Source organism: Pongo pygmaeus, chromosome 21 (assembly GCF_028885625.2).
Source record: "Pongo pygmaeus isolate AG05252 chromosome 21, NHGRI_mPonPyg2-v2.0_pri, whole genome shotgun sequence".
NCBI lineage: Eukaryota > Metazoa > Chordata > Mammalia > Primates > Hominidae > Pongo > Pongo pygmaeus.
In genome coordinates this window covers 36,876,122-36,893,752 of record NC_072394.2, presented here as the reverse complement: position 1 = coordinate 36,893,752, position 17,631 = coordinate 36,876,122, and the positions used below count along the sequence as shown (strand labels likewise).

The following is a 17,631-nucleotide window of genomic DNA, read 5'->3' as shown; positions in this document are numbered from 1 at the left end:
AGAAAAGAAAAAATTGACAAATCAGACATCAAAATCTAAAATGTTTTATACATCAAAGGGCACTATCTATAGTAAAAAGGAAACCAACAGAATGGGAGAAAATAATTGCAAATCATGTATTTGATAAGGGATTAACACCCAGAATATATAGAGAACACCTAAAACTCAATTGCAAAAGAAAAAAAAAAAAACAACAACAAATGGGCAAAGGACTTGAAGAGACATTTCTCCAAAGAAGATACACAAATAGCCAAGAAGCATATGAAAAGATACTCAACATCACAAATCATTAGAAAAATAAAAAGAAAAACCACAATGAAATACGACATTAAGGATGGCTATTTAAAAAAAAAGACGATGATGAAGGAAAAAAAAACATAAGAGTTGATGAGAACGTACAGAAATTGGAATTCTTCTGCACTAGGGTGGAAATGTAAACTGGCACAGACACTGAAAAACAGTATGGTGGTTCTTCAAAAAATTAAATACAGAATTAATATTTAATCCAGCAATAGATACAAAAGTCATCCTAACCCTAACCCTAACCCTAACCCTAACTTTTGGGTATAGATACAAAAGTCATCAAAGTAGGAACTCAAACAGATACTTGGTTTTTGGTGTTTTTTTGAGACAGAGTCTCACTCTGTCACCCAGGCTGGAGTGCTGTGGTGTGATCTTGACTCACTGCAACCTCTGCCTCCTGGGTTCAAGCGATTCTCCTGCCTCAGACTCCCGAGTAGCCGGGATTATAGGTGTGCGCCACCATGCCCAGCTAATTTTTGTATTTTTAGTAGAGATGGGGTTTTGCCATGTTGGCCAGGCTGGTCTCTAACTCCTGATAACAGGTGATCCGCCTGCCTTGGCCTCCCAAAGCACTGGGATTACAGGCATGAGCCACTGCGCCCGGCCTCAAGCAGATAATTATATACCAATGTTCAGAGCAGCATTATTTATAATACCCCCCAAAAAACAGAAACAATGCAAATATCTGTGAATAAACAAAATGTGATATATACATACACTGGAATATTATTCAGCTTCAATAAGGAATGAAAATGTTGATACATATTACAACATGGATAAATCTTGAAGACATGACCTTAGTGAAATAATCCAGAGACATAAGCATAAATATTGTATGACTCCAATAATATGAGGTACTTCGAGTAGTCAAATTCATAGAGAAAGAAAGTAGAAGGCTGGTTACCAGGTCTGTTAAAGTTATTGTTTAAAGGGTACAGTGTTTCAGTGTGGAATGATGAAAACATTCTGGAGATGGATGGTGGTAATGATTATGCAACAATATGAATGTGTTTAATGCCACTGAACTGTACACATAAAACAAGAAACTTTAGGTTATGTGTTTTCCCACAAAAAAAGTCATAAAGCAAATAAGCAAATCAAAAGGTTACTTTCTCAGAAATGGGGTGGGGGAGAAGTAATGAGAGCTTTTCTAATGTCAAAAAGTTATGGGAATGAAAGAAGCTGAAAATCAGAAATCAGAGATTAATTGGTAAGCAGTACAATATCTATAAATTCTAAATAGTTTCATTTAGTGCTGTGTGAACAAATGGTAACAAATATGAAAATCTCTAAGATAAAATATCCAAGAGGGAGATGGAAATGCAAAATACTTAATGAACAGAAACCTATTGTCAAGGTAACTCAAGAAATAATAAGACTTCTACTCCTTGCTAATACAAATCTTTATATCAAAATCTGAAGGACTAGTTTTTTACTCTTACTCTACAATGTTTAGAAAACTTACAGGGCAGATTTTCCTGTGCGGGGATCTATATAGGTGGTAGTTCTTTTATTGTGGTCCACAAAATATGGAATTCCATCCACTGTGAATCTCATTTCCCAACCTTCAGGTAAGGGCTTTTCATTTAATTGACTACAAAACACAGGAAAAAACATAAACAAAAATATTAAAGAGTTGCTTGTTTGCCAAGTACAGAAGCTACAAATGTCAATAAACATAGCAGAAATCTTTTAGAAAACCATTCAGTTCAGTAATTCAGCTGTACACTAGACATCTCTATGTGGACATCCTACAAACAGGTTAAACTCAAAGTCCATCAAACACAACTCAAGTCTTCTGCCATCTACTTGGCTTATGTTCCCCATTAGCTAATGACTCATCCTAAACATCTTGTTAACCAAGTTCTAACCATTCTGCCTTAGAAGTCTTCATGTTCATCTCTGTTTCCAATCCCCAACACCATCCTTTCTCTGGCTTTGTTTCTCTCCTGCTTTTTTGTTGTCTTTTTTTTTTTTTTTTTAGATGGAGTCTCACTCTGTTGCCCAGGCTGGAGTGCAGGGGCACGATATCTTGGCTCACTGCAAACTCCACCTCCCAGGTTCAAGCGATTTTCCTGCCTCAGCCTCAGCTGGGACTACAGGCGCCTGCCACCACGCCCACGCCCACGCCCAGCTATTTTTTGTATTTTTAGTACAGACAGGGTTTCACCATGTTGGCCAGGCTGGGTTTGAACTCCTGACCTTGTGATCCTCCCACCTCAGCCTTCCAAGGTGCTGGGATTACAGGCGTGAGCCACCGTGCCCAGCCATCTTCTGCATTTTTTGAACAGCCGCCTAACTCGTTTTCCTTATCTGATCTCACTCTAGGCCTGCTCTTATACTGATACTGCTAACAAGAGTATCAACCTAAAACAGAGATCTTATTTAAATTAGTTATCTCTGTAAAGTACTATCACTGTTCCACCATTGCCAATGATTAAGATCTAAAGTTCTTCATATGGCATTCACTCAGCCTCTATACTCTGGCCTCAATGTTCCCTTTGCACCCAAACCTCTAACTCCCTTTCATGAACCCCATGATTTCACAGTATAGGCCACTCAGCACTTCCTTAAATAAGATGTGATCTGCCACACCTCCAAATGAAGCCTTTCCTTTTGTCCCATATTATCTATTGTTTTTCTACTAAGGCAACTCAAAAAAAGATTCTTTTAAGAGAAAGAATCTCACTCTGTTGCCCAGGGTGGAGTGCAGTGGCATGATCACAGTTCACTGCAGCCTCAAACTCCTGGGTTCAAGCAATCCTCCCGCCTCAGCCTCCCTAGTAGCTAGGACTACAGTTGTATACCACCACACCCGGTTAAATTATAAAATTTTATGTAGAGACTGGTCTCACTATGTTCCCCAGGCTGGTCTTGAACTCCTGACCGCAAGTGATCCTCCTACCTTGGCCTCTCAAAGCACTGGGATTACAGATGTTGACACACTACACATGGCCTAAAATGTTATTTATGAAGTATTCCATGCCACCTCCTTAATACCTATCTTTACACCTTGAAAACTCTTGTGACCCTAGACAAGCTGCTTAATCTCTCTAAACTTCAGTTTCTTTGTCCATAAAATAGAGACAACAATGTCTATGAGACTAGATGAGGAACAAATGAGACAGGTAAAAAGTGACAGTAAGCCCAAGTTGTAATTGTTATTACTCCTACTACAACTATAGATTGATCGTTCTCTTTAGGTCTTCCAAAAGTATTTCCTACATACTGCCAGGACATCATTTAATCAAGTATTTCAGTTTGTGTGTTTGGCAACAACTTCCCACCAGCCTGGGCAACATAGAGACACTGTCTCTACCAAAAAAAAAAAAAAAAAAAAAAAAAAAATGCTGGGTGTGGTGGCCCACGCCTGTAGTCCAAACTACTTGGGAGGCTGAGGCAGGAGGATTGCTTGAGCCCAGGAGGTCAAGGCTGCAGCAAGCCATGATCATGTCACTACACTCCAGCCTGGGTGACAGACTGAGACCTTGTCTCAAACAACAACAACAAGAACAAAAACAAACCTGTATTCACTTAACTGAATACAAATGTCAGATAAAACAGACTACCAAAAATGTAAAAAAGAGGTTTCTCAATTGTTATACTTGCAAGATAGGCTCAGTAACAAGTTGTCGTCTTGAAAATAAATTAGATAGAACTAGGTCATCTGTGTTGTTAAAACAGAATTCTAACTTTAGCCATAAAACCTTAAACATCTAAGAGGAAACAAAAAAATGGTAGCAAATTATATAGAAAGGTGACTTCTTCAATTCTATTCTTAGAAAATTCTAAAGAGGAAGAAAATGTTATCTATGAAATTCTTCATTCTTCTTTATGGAAACTGAATAAATTTAAGTAAATGCAGTAACTCCATTTAAAAAGAAAATGGTCATTTGTTGGTAGGCAGAAAAAGCTATTTTAAGTTGAAAGCATACCTTCTTTTATTTATTTTTATTTTTAGTTTTTTGAGGCAGAGTCACACTCTGTCACCCAAGCTGGAATGCAGTGGTATGGTCTCAGCTCAGTGCAACCTAAACCATACCTTCAGAACAAAAGTTTTTAAAACTTTTGGGCCATGGAATATCTGTTCTCAAATCATAATTATACCAAAAGAGAGGTCTGGCCTTTGCCCTTAGCAACTTGGTAGTGATGTTCAGGCCCTTGGAATGCACTGCGTATTGGAAATATCTTTGTTTGCCTGGAGGCTTTGATCATTGGACAGTCAATAATGTGATTTATAATGGAGGCTGTGGGACATGGCGCATCAGTTCTGACCTCTGGAGGAACTAGAGACTAAAGGGCATTAGCTCAAATCTCCAGTAAGGACTGGAGACAAAAGGTCAGCCAAGAGGGCAGTACGTGATCAAGCCCCAATAAAAACCCTAGATACCAGAGACTTCCCTGGTTGGTGATACTCAACCTCAATGTGTACTGTCCCACAACAATGCTGGATGTTCAGAGCCTCCCAGACTCTGCCCTGTGCACCTCTTCCTTCTGCTGATTTTATTTTGCATCCTTTCTCTATAATAAATGTGACTGTAAGAGGTTTCACTGAGTTCTCAGTACTTCTAGTAACTTATCATACCTAAGAGTGGTGGTGGGGGCCCCCAAATTTGTAGGCAGTTGGTCTGGAGTCATCCTGTGGACCCCCAATATTGTAGCTGATGTCTGAAGTGAGGGCAGCAGTTTTGTGGAGGACTGTGCCCTCCGACTGTACAGTCTGCCAAATTCCTTGCAGAATGGAACCCTCTGGCAGTCTGATAAATGCATAGTATTACAGACTGTTATGGGTTGAACTGTGTCCTCCCTCCAAACGCATGTTTATATCCTGGCCCTCAATAACTCAGAATGTGACCTTATTTGGAAACAGAGTTACTGCAGATGTATTAAGATGAGGTCATACTGAAGTACTGTGGGCCACTAATCCTATAGGACTGATGTCCTTATAAATAGGAAATTTAGGTACAGATAAACATATAGACAGGAAGAATGCCATGTGAAGACTGGATTCATGCTGCCACAAGCCAAGGAGCTATAAGAAACCAGGAGAAAGACCTGGAACAGATCTCTTCCTAGTATATTCTGAGTGAGCATGGCCCTGCTGACATCGTGATCTCAAGCTTCTAGTTCTAGCTTCCAGAACCCTGAGACATACATTTCTGTGGTTTAAGCAACCTCCTCTGTGGTACTTTGTTAAGGCGCCCTAGCAAACTAATATGCATACTATTATAACACATTACAAAGATAAACCATTATATATACATAATTGTCAAAACATTATTTCTGTAATCCTAGCTACTCAGGAGGCTAAGGCAGGAGGATCGCTTAAAGACAGGAGTTTGAGAACAGCCTGGGCAACAAAGGGAGACTTTTGTGATAATATATATCTCTTTATTAATAAATTAGCAAGTCCTTGTAATTATGTGTGTAAACAAGTATTTAGAGATATCTGCGACAACAACAGAATATTTTTTTAACACCCTTTGACTTCTACTGATGGCAAAGTCCTAGGCATTCTTAATCCTACATGGTAGTAGCCTACATTCATAATGGAAGAAGATACTAAATTTCCAATAAAGAGTAATGAAATTGAGTATGTATTTTCTTCCTCCTTGAAGCCACATACCCTGGATTCTTAACCAGTGATCTCAGGTTAAGAAACACTGATTTAGAATCACTAATCTGTTCTTAGTAATTAAAAATAATATATATATGTTAATAAGTATATTCTCATGTGCCAGATAATTTTTTTTGCTTTTCTATTTTTTTTTTGAAACAGGCCTCAACCTGTCCTCCAGGTTGGAGTGTACTGGCACAATCACAGTTCACTGCAGTCTCCACTTCCTGGGCTCAGGTGATCCTCCCACCTCAGTCTCCTGAGTAGCTGGGACTACAGGTATACACGCCAACACACCCAACTTTTGGGGGTTTTTTTTGTAGAGACAGGGTCTCACTGCATTACACAGGTCTTCTTGGCCTCAAACAATCCTCCCTCCTTGGCTTCCCAAAGTGCTGGGATAATAGGCATGAGCCACCATGCCCAGCCAAAGTTTTTTCCTGTACTTTGAAGAAATCTTCAAACTTTCCATTAGATGAAAATAATAGTATAATTTTCTCTTTCCAAAGTATGTAGCTGATTAATGTTTTAGGTCTTTGGCAAAAGAATATGAACTTTGATCTTCTTCAGTTGTTAGAAATAACGTATAATCTTTAAGAGATTAAATATACACAAGTAACTATTCTTACCCTTGACTTCTGGGGTCTTCCCATTGCGTAATTCGTGTGTTGTGGTTGACGAAATATACTCTGCCATTGCTGTCTGTTCTCTTCTCTTTGGGAAGGGTGGGGGTGGGGGAAAGCAAAGCATTAGCATTGGCATAGTCTTCTTGCTCAAGGTAAAATAAAATTATCTGAATTTGCCCATTTCTCATTTCATTGTTTATTTTATAGTTTTTAAATCACAGCCTTAAAAGGTTTAATTTATTCTTTGACTATTAAATGCACATCCTTACTGAAGTTATAGAAATATTACATCTTAGAAGCTAAGTAGACATACTTTATAATGTCCTAACCATAGGACCTTTCTACTCAATCCAACCAACAGCAGCAAGAATAATGAACAGTTATTTAGTTTTTTACACAGGACCTTCATTTTACTCTTAATAGTCCCATAGGGTAGGTGAATTCATCTTTATCCTTAAGATAAGAAAACTCAGATAGGTTAAATAATCTACCTGAAACCTCAGAATTAAGTAGCAGAGATGAGATGGAAACTCAGGTCTCCATTTAGGGATTTTTTTTTTTCCATACCACATCATTTCATTCATTAAAATATAGTAAGGTGCCAGGCGGGGTGGCTCAGGCCTGTAATCCCAGCACTTTGGGAGGCCAAGGCGGGTAGATTACTTAGCTCAGGAGTTTGAGACCAGCCTGGGCCACATGGTGAAAACTCATCTCTACAAAAAATACAAAAAAATTAGTGGGCCGTGCTGGCAGCCCACTAATATATATATTTAATATATATTAAATATACATTTGTATAGGTAAATACACACGCACACACACACACACACATATATATATATATATATTTTTTTTTTTGGAGACAAGGTCTCGCTTTGTCACCCTGGCTGGAGTGCAGTGGCGTGATCTCAGCTCACTACAGCCTTGACCTCCCAGGTTCAGGTGATCCTCCTGCCTTAGCCCCACAACTTGCACAACTTGATTTTTAGAAGCTAAGCTTTTTAAAAAGTTTGAATCCATTCTGTGATCTTTAATACATCAGTTATTCATTTTGAGACATGTTGAACAAATAAAAAAATTAGAATACCAGAAGAGTCCCATCTTTTGAAGAATTAATTGGTAATGGGACAGAGAAGCAACTTCCGGGGCTAAGGCAGGAGGGTTGCCTGAACCTGGGAGGTCAAGACTGCAGTGAGCTGAGATCACACCACTGCACTCCAGCCTGGGTGACAAAGTGAGGCCCTGTCTCAAAAAAAAAAAAAAAAAAATATATATATATATATATATATACACACACACACACACACACAATATATAAAAATATATATAAAATAAGGAATATAATGTAATTTGGGAGTGTGTATATATACATACATATATATACACAAAATAAGGAATATAATGTAAGGTATATGCTAGACATTATTCAACTAAAAAATACTTTTTTCTTAATATACTTAACATATCTCGTTCCTTAATATAATCAGTTCCAAAATCCTAAATATCTACAGTAACTTTCTATACAAGGGATAGGAAGCAGAACTCAGTTCTCTAATTACTGCATCTAAAGCTGCTGCTTGTTCCCCAACTGCCTCTTGCTTTAGGATTCTCCCTGTTTTCTTGTTCCCAGTCTACAAAATTTTACCTGCTTTCCTGAAATCTCCCCATTAAGGTTTAGAAGATGTGGATATTGGCCAGGCGCAGTAGCTCATGCCTGTAATCCTAGCACTTTGGGAGGCTGAGGCGGGCGGATTGCCTGAGCTCAGGAGTTCAAGACCAACCTGGGCAACATGGTGAAACCCCGTCTCTACTAAAATACAAAAAAAAAAAAAAAAAAAATTAGCCAGGCATGGCGGTGTGCATCTGTAGTCCCAGCAACTCGAGAGGCTGAGGCAGGGGAATTGCTTGGACCCAGGACGCAGAGGTTGCAGTGTGCCGAGATGGATTACAGCCTGGCGACAGAGCAAGACTCTGTCTCAAAAAAAAAAAAAAAAAAAAAAAAAATGTGGATATCATTTTCTCTTTTAATAAACAAATTAAGTAGACTTGAAATTTTGACAGTTCTGCTGTTTTTGAACTACTGACTTCTCTGTCCCATTACCAATGAATTCTTCAAAAGATGGGACTCTTCCTGTATCCTAATTTTTTTATTTGTTCAACATGTCTCAAAATGAATAAACTGATGTATTAAAGATCATAGAATGAATTGAAACTTTTTAAAAAGCTTAGTTTCTAAAAATCAGCATTTTAAACAAAAATTTAAGCTTAATCCATGTTGACATGGCTAATTTTTATTTTCTGTGGTTTGAAAAACTGGTTAACTATTGGTCCTGCGCTGTCACTCACGCCTGTAATCCCAGCACTTTGGGAGGCTAAGGCAGGCGGATGGCCTGAGGTCACGAGTTTGAGACCAGCCTGGCCAACAGGTCGAAACCCTGTCTCTACTAAAAATACAAAAATTAGCTGGGCATGGTGATGGGCATCTGTAATCCCAGCTACTAGGGAGACTGAGGCAGGAGAATTGCTTAAACCCGGGAGGCAGAGGTTGCAGTGAGCCAAGATCATGCCATTGCACTCCAGCCTGGGTGACAAGAGCAAAACTCCATCTCAAAAAAAAAAAAAAAAAAAAAAACAGGAAAAGAAAAAAGAAAAATTGGTAACTATTTTTCAAATTAACACTTCAGATCATTTGGATCAGTTTTAGGCCAAATTATAGTCTTGTCAAGTTCGTATTTGGTAATATTCAATTTTATTTCCAACATAATTCCATGATTTCAAGTAGTAGTGATAACAGAGGTTACAATGGATGTAACTAGTGAGTATCACAAACCTGCTTCTGACATTTAAAGCTACTTTCTATGTCAGCTGAGCTTAAAATGAAAATAGAATTCCAATGTGCATAATATACAGAAAAGTGGGACTCTGCCTCTCATGACACAGGTTTTGCTGGTCAAGGCATCTTCAGTGCATAAGCTTATCACCAACTCAAAGGCTGTCTCTAAAGAAAAACATAATCACCCACGGTGTTACAGCTTGCTCTTGTTAACATGACAGCAAGATAAGTTCATGTCTTGGCAGTCGCATTAAATTTTAAAAATTTATTTGCAGAATCCAGAATTCTCTTTCTTCTTCTTCTTCTTCTTCTTCTTTTTTTTTTTGAGACGGAACCTTGCTCTGTCACCCAGGCTGGACTGGAGTGCAGTGGCACGATCTCAGCTCACTGCAGCCTCGACCTCTCAGGTTTAAGCAATTCTCCTGCCTCAGCCTCCCAAATAGCTGGTACTACAGACGTCCGCCACCACTCCCAGCTAATTTTCGTATTTTTTGTAGAGACAGCGTTTCACCACGTTGGCCAGGCTGATCACGAACTCCTGACCTCAGGTGATTCACCCGCCTCAGCCTCCTAAAGTGCTGGAATTACAGGCATGAGCCACCGTACCCGGCCAGAATTCTCTTTCTTGTTTAAAAATATATAACCAAATAATTTTTGTAACCTAAAAATAATACCCTAAGTATATAGCTGAGCACATACTCAACTTTTTTCTCTCTTTCTTTTGTTTTTTTGAAAGAGTATCACTCTGTTGCCCAGGCTGGAGTGCAGTGATACAATCACAGCGCACTACAGCCTTGACCTCCCGGGCTCAAGCAACCCTCCCACTTCAGCCACCCAAGTAGCTGGAACTACAGGCATGCCACACCCCACTAATTTTTGTATTTTTTGTAAAGACGGGGTTTCACTATGTTGCTCCAGCCTGGTCTCCAACTCCTGGACACAAGCCTTGGCCTCCCAAAGTACTGGGATTACAGGCATGAGCCACTGTAATGGCCGTTCATCTTTTATCTGTCAGCAAAGTTCAGATTTCAGGCCGAGATTTTCCTTTCAGAAGATAACATGAGGCAAGAGAAAATTAATAGCAAACATTTTGCCCATATATATTCTAAGTATATGCTGCTGAGATCAGCCTTGACACATTTGTGAACTGAAGACTCATCTACTTAATGAGAGGAAGTGCTGTGGCTGTAGAACTGATTTCTTACTTTGTTCAAAAATCACATAATAAACAATACTGAAATTACTGAACATCAAATCCAAATGCACATTAGAATACTTCCTGACTTGATGAATAAAACAGTAAAGAACAGACACTTCTTGTCATTCTATGTATTCTTTCACAGTAACTAGGAAAATGAGAGAATATCTTCATACTTGATTGGCGAAGCACCTATACAAAGCCCTATTAAATAATACTGGTGAACCAAAAGTATTCTTTGTTCTTTATCCTCTATAGTATGTTCATGTGTTAAAAATTCTTCACTGCCTAGCTAGGCATGGTGGCACAAAACTGTAATTCCAGCTACTCAGGAGGCTGAGGCATTGCTTGAGGCCAGGAGTTCAAAGCTGTAGTGTGCAATTACTATGCTGGAGAACAGCCTTTGCACTCCAGCCTAGGCAACATAGGGAGACCCCCATCTCTAAAAAACAAATTATTCACTGTCAGCTTATGAGGTAGTAATGTCTAGTCCCAGCATATAAAAGTCTGAAAGGGTGCAAGCTGTAAGATGGGATTCTATCAACCTGGGTCAATCCTGAAGGTATGTCGGGTGGGTCGCTTCATCTGATATAGTACCAGTGCTGTCACTGGTTCTACAAGTAAGGTATATGCCCCAAAGGCAGCGAGTCATAAAGCAGTGCTCAGTCTGAGTAGGATAATCATAAACATCTGCAGGAGGGGCACTACTTCAACACGAGGAATGTGAAACCTAAAAATAAGCAGACTGTAAAATAGCAGAACAAGACTCTAATAACCTAGCTAAGCTGCATCTTTAACACAGTATTTTAGCAAAATGTTGTTGGCTAAAGTAAAAATGAGAAAGATCTGGATGATAAAGAAAATGATGAATACACAAGGCAAGGACCAGCTTGCAGGAAAGGCTTTTCTGATAAAGGAAACGTAGCTCACAATTCAGGTTTCTATAAGGAAGAGGCATTTTTTTCTACACCTGCCCTAGAGAAGGAGTAAAACAGTTTTGTTTCTGACCATAACCATGAAGCGGGTCATAGTTTTTCTGCAACCGTTTTTTTTTTTTTTTTTTTTTTTTTGAGACAGGGTCTCACTCTGTTGCCCAGGCTGAAACACAGTGGCACAATCTTGGCCTACTTGCAGCCTTGACTTTCCAGGCTCAGGTGATCCTCCCACCTCAGCCTCCCAAGAAACTAGGATTAGGAGGTGTTCCACCACACCTAGATTATTTTTTGTATTTTTTTATAGAGACAGGTTTTTGCTATGTTGCCCAGGCTGATCTCCAACTCCCGGGCTCAAGCAATGTTCTCACTTCGGCCTCCCAAAGCACTGAGATGACAGGTGTGAGCCACCATGCCTGGCCTGCAATAAAATTAAGAGGATAAATACATATCCTTTGGATATATCATTTTAGTGCATGAGTTTTTTTCTCCTTCTCTAACATAAGACATACAACTCTAGAAATAAAGCTGGGAAACTCTAGAAATAAAGCTGGGAAACTCTAGAAATAAAACCATCCATGTCTGGGAACGCAATCTGACAGGTTAAGTTTAATATGCCTTGTAAGGGCAACATCCCCTCTTCTAAAGTACTTCATACTAACCATTCACTGACCACTCTTAGGCTTCAATAGAGACAGAGGACTCCTTAACTCCAGGCTGCCAAGCTTTGGTAAAGACAGAAATTCACAACTTGCTTTCTTCTTTTTATTGAGACAGGGTCTTGCTCTGTCACCCGGGCTGAAGTGCAATAGTGTGATCTCGGCTCTCTGAAGCCTCAAACTCCCAAGCTCAAGCGATCCTCCCACATCAGCCTCAAGAGTAGCTGGGACTATAGGCAAGCACCACCATGCCTGGCTAATTTTTTTTTTTTTTTGAGACGGAATCTCACTCTGTGGCCTACGCTGAAGTGCAATGGCGCGATCTCGGCTCACTGCAACCTCCGCCTCCCGGGTTCAAGTGACTCTCCTGCCTCAGCCTCCTAAGCAGCTGGGTTTACAGGCACGGGCCACCAAGCCCAGCTAATTTTTTTGTATTTTTAGTAGAGACAGGGTTTCACCATGTTGGTCAGGCTGGTCTTGAACTCCTGAACTGAAGCGATTCACCTGCCTCAGCCTCCTAAAGTGTTTAGGATTATAAGTGTAAGTCACTGCACCGGGCCCACAACTTTCATATGTCCTCCTGTTGTTATAAGCTAATAACAATAACAGTTATAAGTATGGCCTAATACATTTTTTGCCTTTTTGACTCACAGAAGTGTTTTGAGAATAGATACCTTTAAATAAGAGCAATGAGATTTCTCAAAGAAAAGCGTATACCCCCAGTAGCATTTATTAACCAGATTCATGTGATCTTGACACACCAACATTTTTTCTACATTACTCAGTACTGCTAGAGCAATGTATCTTGGGGACCAACTTTTCCCAATCTAGAAGTATCACTTTCTGAATTTATTCCAATATTATGAAATATCTTCAGCTCCTGAAGACAAAACTCTGGTTCCACAATGGGCTTTATGTTGTTTTCCACTTTCTATTATAATATATTGTTATCTTGCTTCTATGCAAAACTTTCTATACTGCCATCTTTATTCTGAAACCTTGCTATATAATGCTGTATTACATAACACTATAAAATAGAACCTAGTAGGGTAGGTCCAGCTTACAGTCTATTAAGGTCTATTTTAATAACTAAGGTATCAGATATACTCAATAACAGGACATGCTCATGAGCTCCATGGTGTAGGGCATGAAGCTGACACCCCCTCACATGTGCTCCTTCCACGCTTCTATCAGATAATGCCAACTTAACCAACCTCTGAACCTTGTTTTAGGAGAACCAATGTGATCACAATTTTTTAAAAAGCTTTTTATTTTGAATTAATTATTACTCACAGGATGTAAAAAATTGCACAAAAGTCTCACATATACTTCATTTTTCTCCGATGGTGACATCTTATATAACTATAGTACAGCATCAAAACCACAGAAGTGGCATTGGTACATTATTGTTAACCACAAACATTGTTAAATTTTCACCATGTTTAAAAGCTGAATTCATTTCTGTAAATGTATAGTTCTACGCATTATCTCATGTATACATTATTTATGTAATCACCTATTACCAAAATCAAGATACAGAATCATCTTGTGGATCTTGATGGAATCAAGATGATGGAATCATCATCATCACATAACAACCCCCTTATGTTACCTTTTAATATTTGAATCCACTTCCCACCTACCCTGTTTCCTGACAAGTACTAATATGTTCTCCATCTCTAGTTTTGTCATTTTGAGAATGTTATATGAATTGAATCACACAGGATGTGATCTTTTGAGACTGACTTTCTTCATCAAGCAAATTACTCCTGAAGTCCACCCAGACCTATTGTGTGTATCAATAGCCCATTCCTTTTTTATTGCTGGGTGATCAGTATTTTTAAACTGTAGAAGAGTAAAATAATTATGAGCGTCAATAAAAGTTTATAAAGAGTCCACTTAATGTTTGGGGAATTTAACGCCTATTTGTGAATTAAACTGATATATATATTAAAAAAACTTCCCAGACATTCACTCAAGCAAGAGCACAGTATCAGACATAAATATCTGTTTTAAAATGACAGAATTGGAAGAAAACAAAAATGAAATGACAGAACTCAATGAAGAAACTCATGTGACTTACCCCATCCAGGTGGCAATGGACCAAGAGGATCAAATTCTTTACTTTGTGATGTAGCAAATAAATCTTGATTCTAAAAAGAACCAAAAAGTGATGAAACTATTGACAACTTAACAAATTATCTGACAGCAAGCTTATGAGTTCTGATTTCCCTTCCCTGGCAATGTATAATACAGAGAGTTTGTGTCTTAAAGAAGTCTCACATAGTTATGGATAAATGCCAATATACTTTGGTTTAGTTTAAAAAAACACCTGTGCAAACACTACCTAACATTTAAAATTATTTAAAATTAAAATACTACACATATATGTAATCCTCATCCCCAAAATGACCATTTTTTCCTTTGTGCTACAAATTTTACATCAATAATATAAAAATTAGAAAAATATATAACCCCCCAAAAGTCATTTATAATACCAGTACCCAGAATCATCATATGACTGAAAAATATTGCATGTGTAACTCAAAAACAGAAGATCAAATACAGAACACGTGACATACAAACAATTATGAGAAGAGAGTTGGGGGAACAGGAAGAGTGGGCTGCCAGATGAGTGGAAGGAAAGGTTTCCAGCTGTAAAGTGTTAATGAGCCTAGAACTGTATGGAAGACTTCTTAAAAGTTCTGTTTCCAATGATCACATTGGTGGAGAGAAAGATTTGGCTAGATAAGATCAAAGCAAAGTAAGAGTCAACCTTTGGAAAAAGAAAACAAAAGTCACACCGACTCTGTGTAGGGATATTAAGTCTGTTTTGATTTAAATGTATAATTAAGTAGAGATAATTATGTGGTCACCCAGTAAGACTTGGTTAAACCCTTTCTTCTTTAGTCAGATAAACAAGAGTCTAACTGCATTAAACATAATTTTACTATGGGGAAGAAAAAAAAACAAGTAAAATAGGACAACGAATCCCACATTCCCACATACCCAGCAACAGGATTCAACACTTATCAAGACTTAGCCAAGTTTCTCTCTTTTCTCCTGTTCTTTGTTGAAGCTAAAATCAAACATTATTTCACCTCTACATATTTTAGTATGTCTCTCTAAAATTTGTGGACATTTTTCTTTTTTTTGAGATGGAGTCTCACTCTGTCGCCCAGGCTGGAGTACACTGGCATGATCTCGGCTCACTGCAGCCTCCACCTCCCAGGTTCAAGTGATTCTCCTGCCTCAGCCTCCTGAGTAGCTGGGATTACAGGCATGCGCCACCATGCCCAGCTAACTTTTTGTATTTTTAGTAGAGACCGGGTTTCACCATGTTGGTCAGGCTGGCCTCAAACTCCTGACCTTGTTCGTGATCCACTCGCCTCGGCCTCCCAAAGTGCTGGGATTACAGGTGTGAGCCACCGTGCCCGGCTAACATTTTCTTACATAATCACAATGTCATTATGACATGTGGTAAAGAATGAATGTTAATTTTATCATCTAATACCTAATCTGTAATTAAATGCATGATTGCTTATTTGTTAAAATCAGGATCCAAACAAAGTCCTTACGTTACATTTGGTTGTTTCTCTTAAATCTCAATATAGAGCAGCTCCCCTGCTATCTCTTTTTGTTTCTTTACCCACCCCCACAACCCCACGTCACTGGCCTACTACAGAAACCTGGTTGATTGATGAAGTTTTAAAGGATATGAGATATATTACACTACTGATATAATAACTCTTGGATTTAGTGCTGTTGAGAACTGCCTTGCTCCTCCTGACAGACACGATTATGAAAAGATGTGAAAACAGGGAGGCCAGCAGAAAAAACTACAAAAGGTCTGAGCCGAAGTTACAGATGAGGTCTGAAAAGTTTGGCACATGACATGCTGTACTGACAATTTTAAGACTGAAGCCAACCCCACTGGCTCTCCCTGGACAAATAAACTAGGGACATGAGCAATTAAGCCATGGACCAGGAAGGACCATTACACAGTGTTTTACTGTCAACCATATCCACTCTGAGACTTAAAATGCTGGGTGTGTGACAGTTTCTGTATGCTAGTAAGAGTCACAACAATGGTAGACAAAGGCCACTTCATATACCCAATAAACAGACTATTTCTCAGCAACACCCCATCATTTTTAAAGTACATGTTATTAAGGATGTTAAATTAATTCACTTCAGCTTATATCTTTGGCCATGTTAACTAAAATAGGCTGTTTAGATTCTATGTAATTTCAAACCACTCCACATCAAGTACAAAGAGTAAAAATTTCAGAAAATTGTTCAGATTGTATTGGATTGGGCGGGCGGGGGGACAGGATGATGAAGGAGAAGCTATACTTAAAAAAAAAATTCCAAAGACTCTGAGTACTAAATCGGTCAGGATTACAGTAGTCAAAACATACAGTTGGTGCTCCAAAAATCTGCTAAATCTCTCTTTTAAAAGAATGCTTTGAAAGATTATGTAATGCAAAAAGGAGATAAAGGGTACATATACAGAGGTGAATATGAAGGAGAGAAGAGATGGGAACTAACATTTCTAAGCATTCAGTACATGCCAAATATATTGGAACTTTATTTTAAAGAATCCTCAGAAAAACTCTGAGGCAATTTTATATCTGTATTTATTTTACAGATAAAGGAAATAAGTCTTGATGAGGTTAAGTAACTTACTCAAAGCCATATAGAGAAAGTAACTGTGGAACCAGGATTCGAACCCGGATGTGTCTGACTCCAAAGCCCATGCTCTTTCCACAGAACACCCATGTGGAAACTAGTTTTAAAGAAGGCAGGCAAGCTAGGTATTCAAACCTAGAAGAAATTTGGCCAGGCATACCACAGGTGATTATAATTTAGAAAGGAAGGAAGATGTAAAACAGCATAGAAAAAAAAATGAAAAGAAGGGTAAAGTACACAAGAGACAAAATTCATTTCAGCTTTAAAACCACTGGGAGGGGAAATATAGTTAACATCTGTTTAGAGAAAGTGGCAGGACTCCGAGAAACACCCAAGAATGATCAATAAATACTTCAGAAATTAAAAAAAAAAAAAAAAAAAGAGAAAGTGGCAGGAAAAAATTGTTATATGAAAGAAAAGTACCTGAGTCATAACCAAGGAACAAAGGGAAGGCTGCTGATAAAGGTGAATTTGTCTACATCAGTGAGTGCTATTATGATGAGGAGGTATAAGGAATAGACAAGAATATGAAGAAAAGGGATAAAACTATGCCTAGTCAGGAAAGGAATATGAAAGGTGCTGTTTTACTCTGATGAATTCTAACAGGGATGTTACCAATGGCAGTGGAGGGGAAGAGATGGTGATGGAGAGGGGCATTTTCTCCTGAGCTCCTTAAGGCTTGATTTTCTTCTGTTTAGGTTCTATATAACAAATCCATCTTGTTTGGCACAGAGAATCAAATTTCTCAATGGATTATTTTCCTTTTCCTCC

The 17,631-nt window shown here is 38.6% G+C and overlaps 1 protein-coding gene across 5 annotated transcripts in view; it reads right to left on the bottom strand.

Annotated features, from left to right (window-relative positions):
- The window catches only part of ITCH (itchy E3 ubiquitin protein ligase), a 152,550-nt gene that overhangs the window by 52,785 nt on the left and 82,134 nt on the right, over nucleotides 1-17,631 (bottom strand). For 4 of the 5 annotated variants that reach the window (XR_010125157.1, XM_054466720.2, XM_054466719.2 and 1 more), the window contains 3 exons: nucleotides 14,252-14,321; nucleotides 6,550-6,634; nucleotides 1,769-1,897 (listed from right to left, as the gene is read on the bottom strand). Coding sequence is in view for 4 of the 5 variants with exons in the window: in XM_054466720.2 (XP_054322695.1) it covers nucleotides 1,769-1,897; nucleotides 6,550-6,634; nucleotides 14,252-14,321 (284 nt within the window). In the remaining variant the exon portion in view is untranslated. The remainder of the gene's footprint in view (nucleotides 1-1,768; nucleotides 1,898-6,549; nucleotides 6,635-14,251; nucleotides 14,322-17,631) is intronic. The other variant, XM_054466722.1, reaches the window with a different exon arrangement.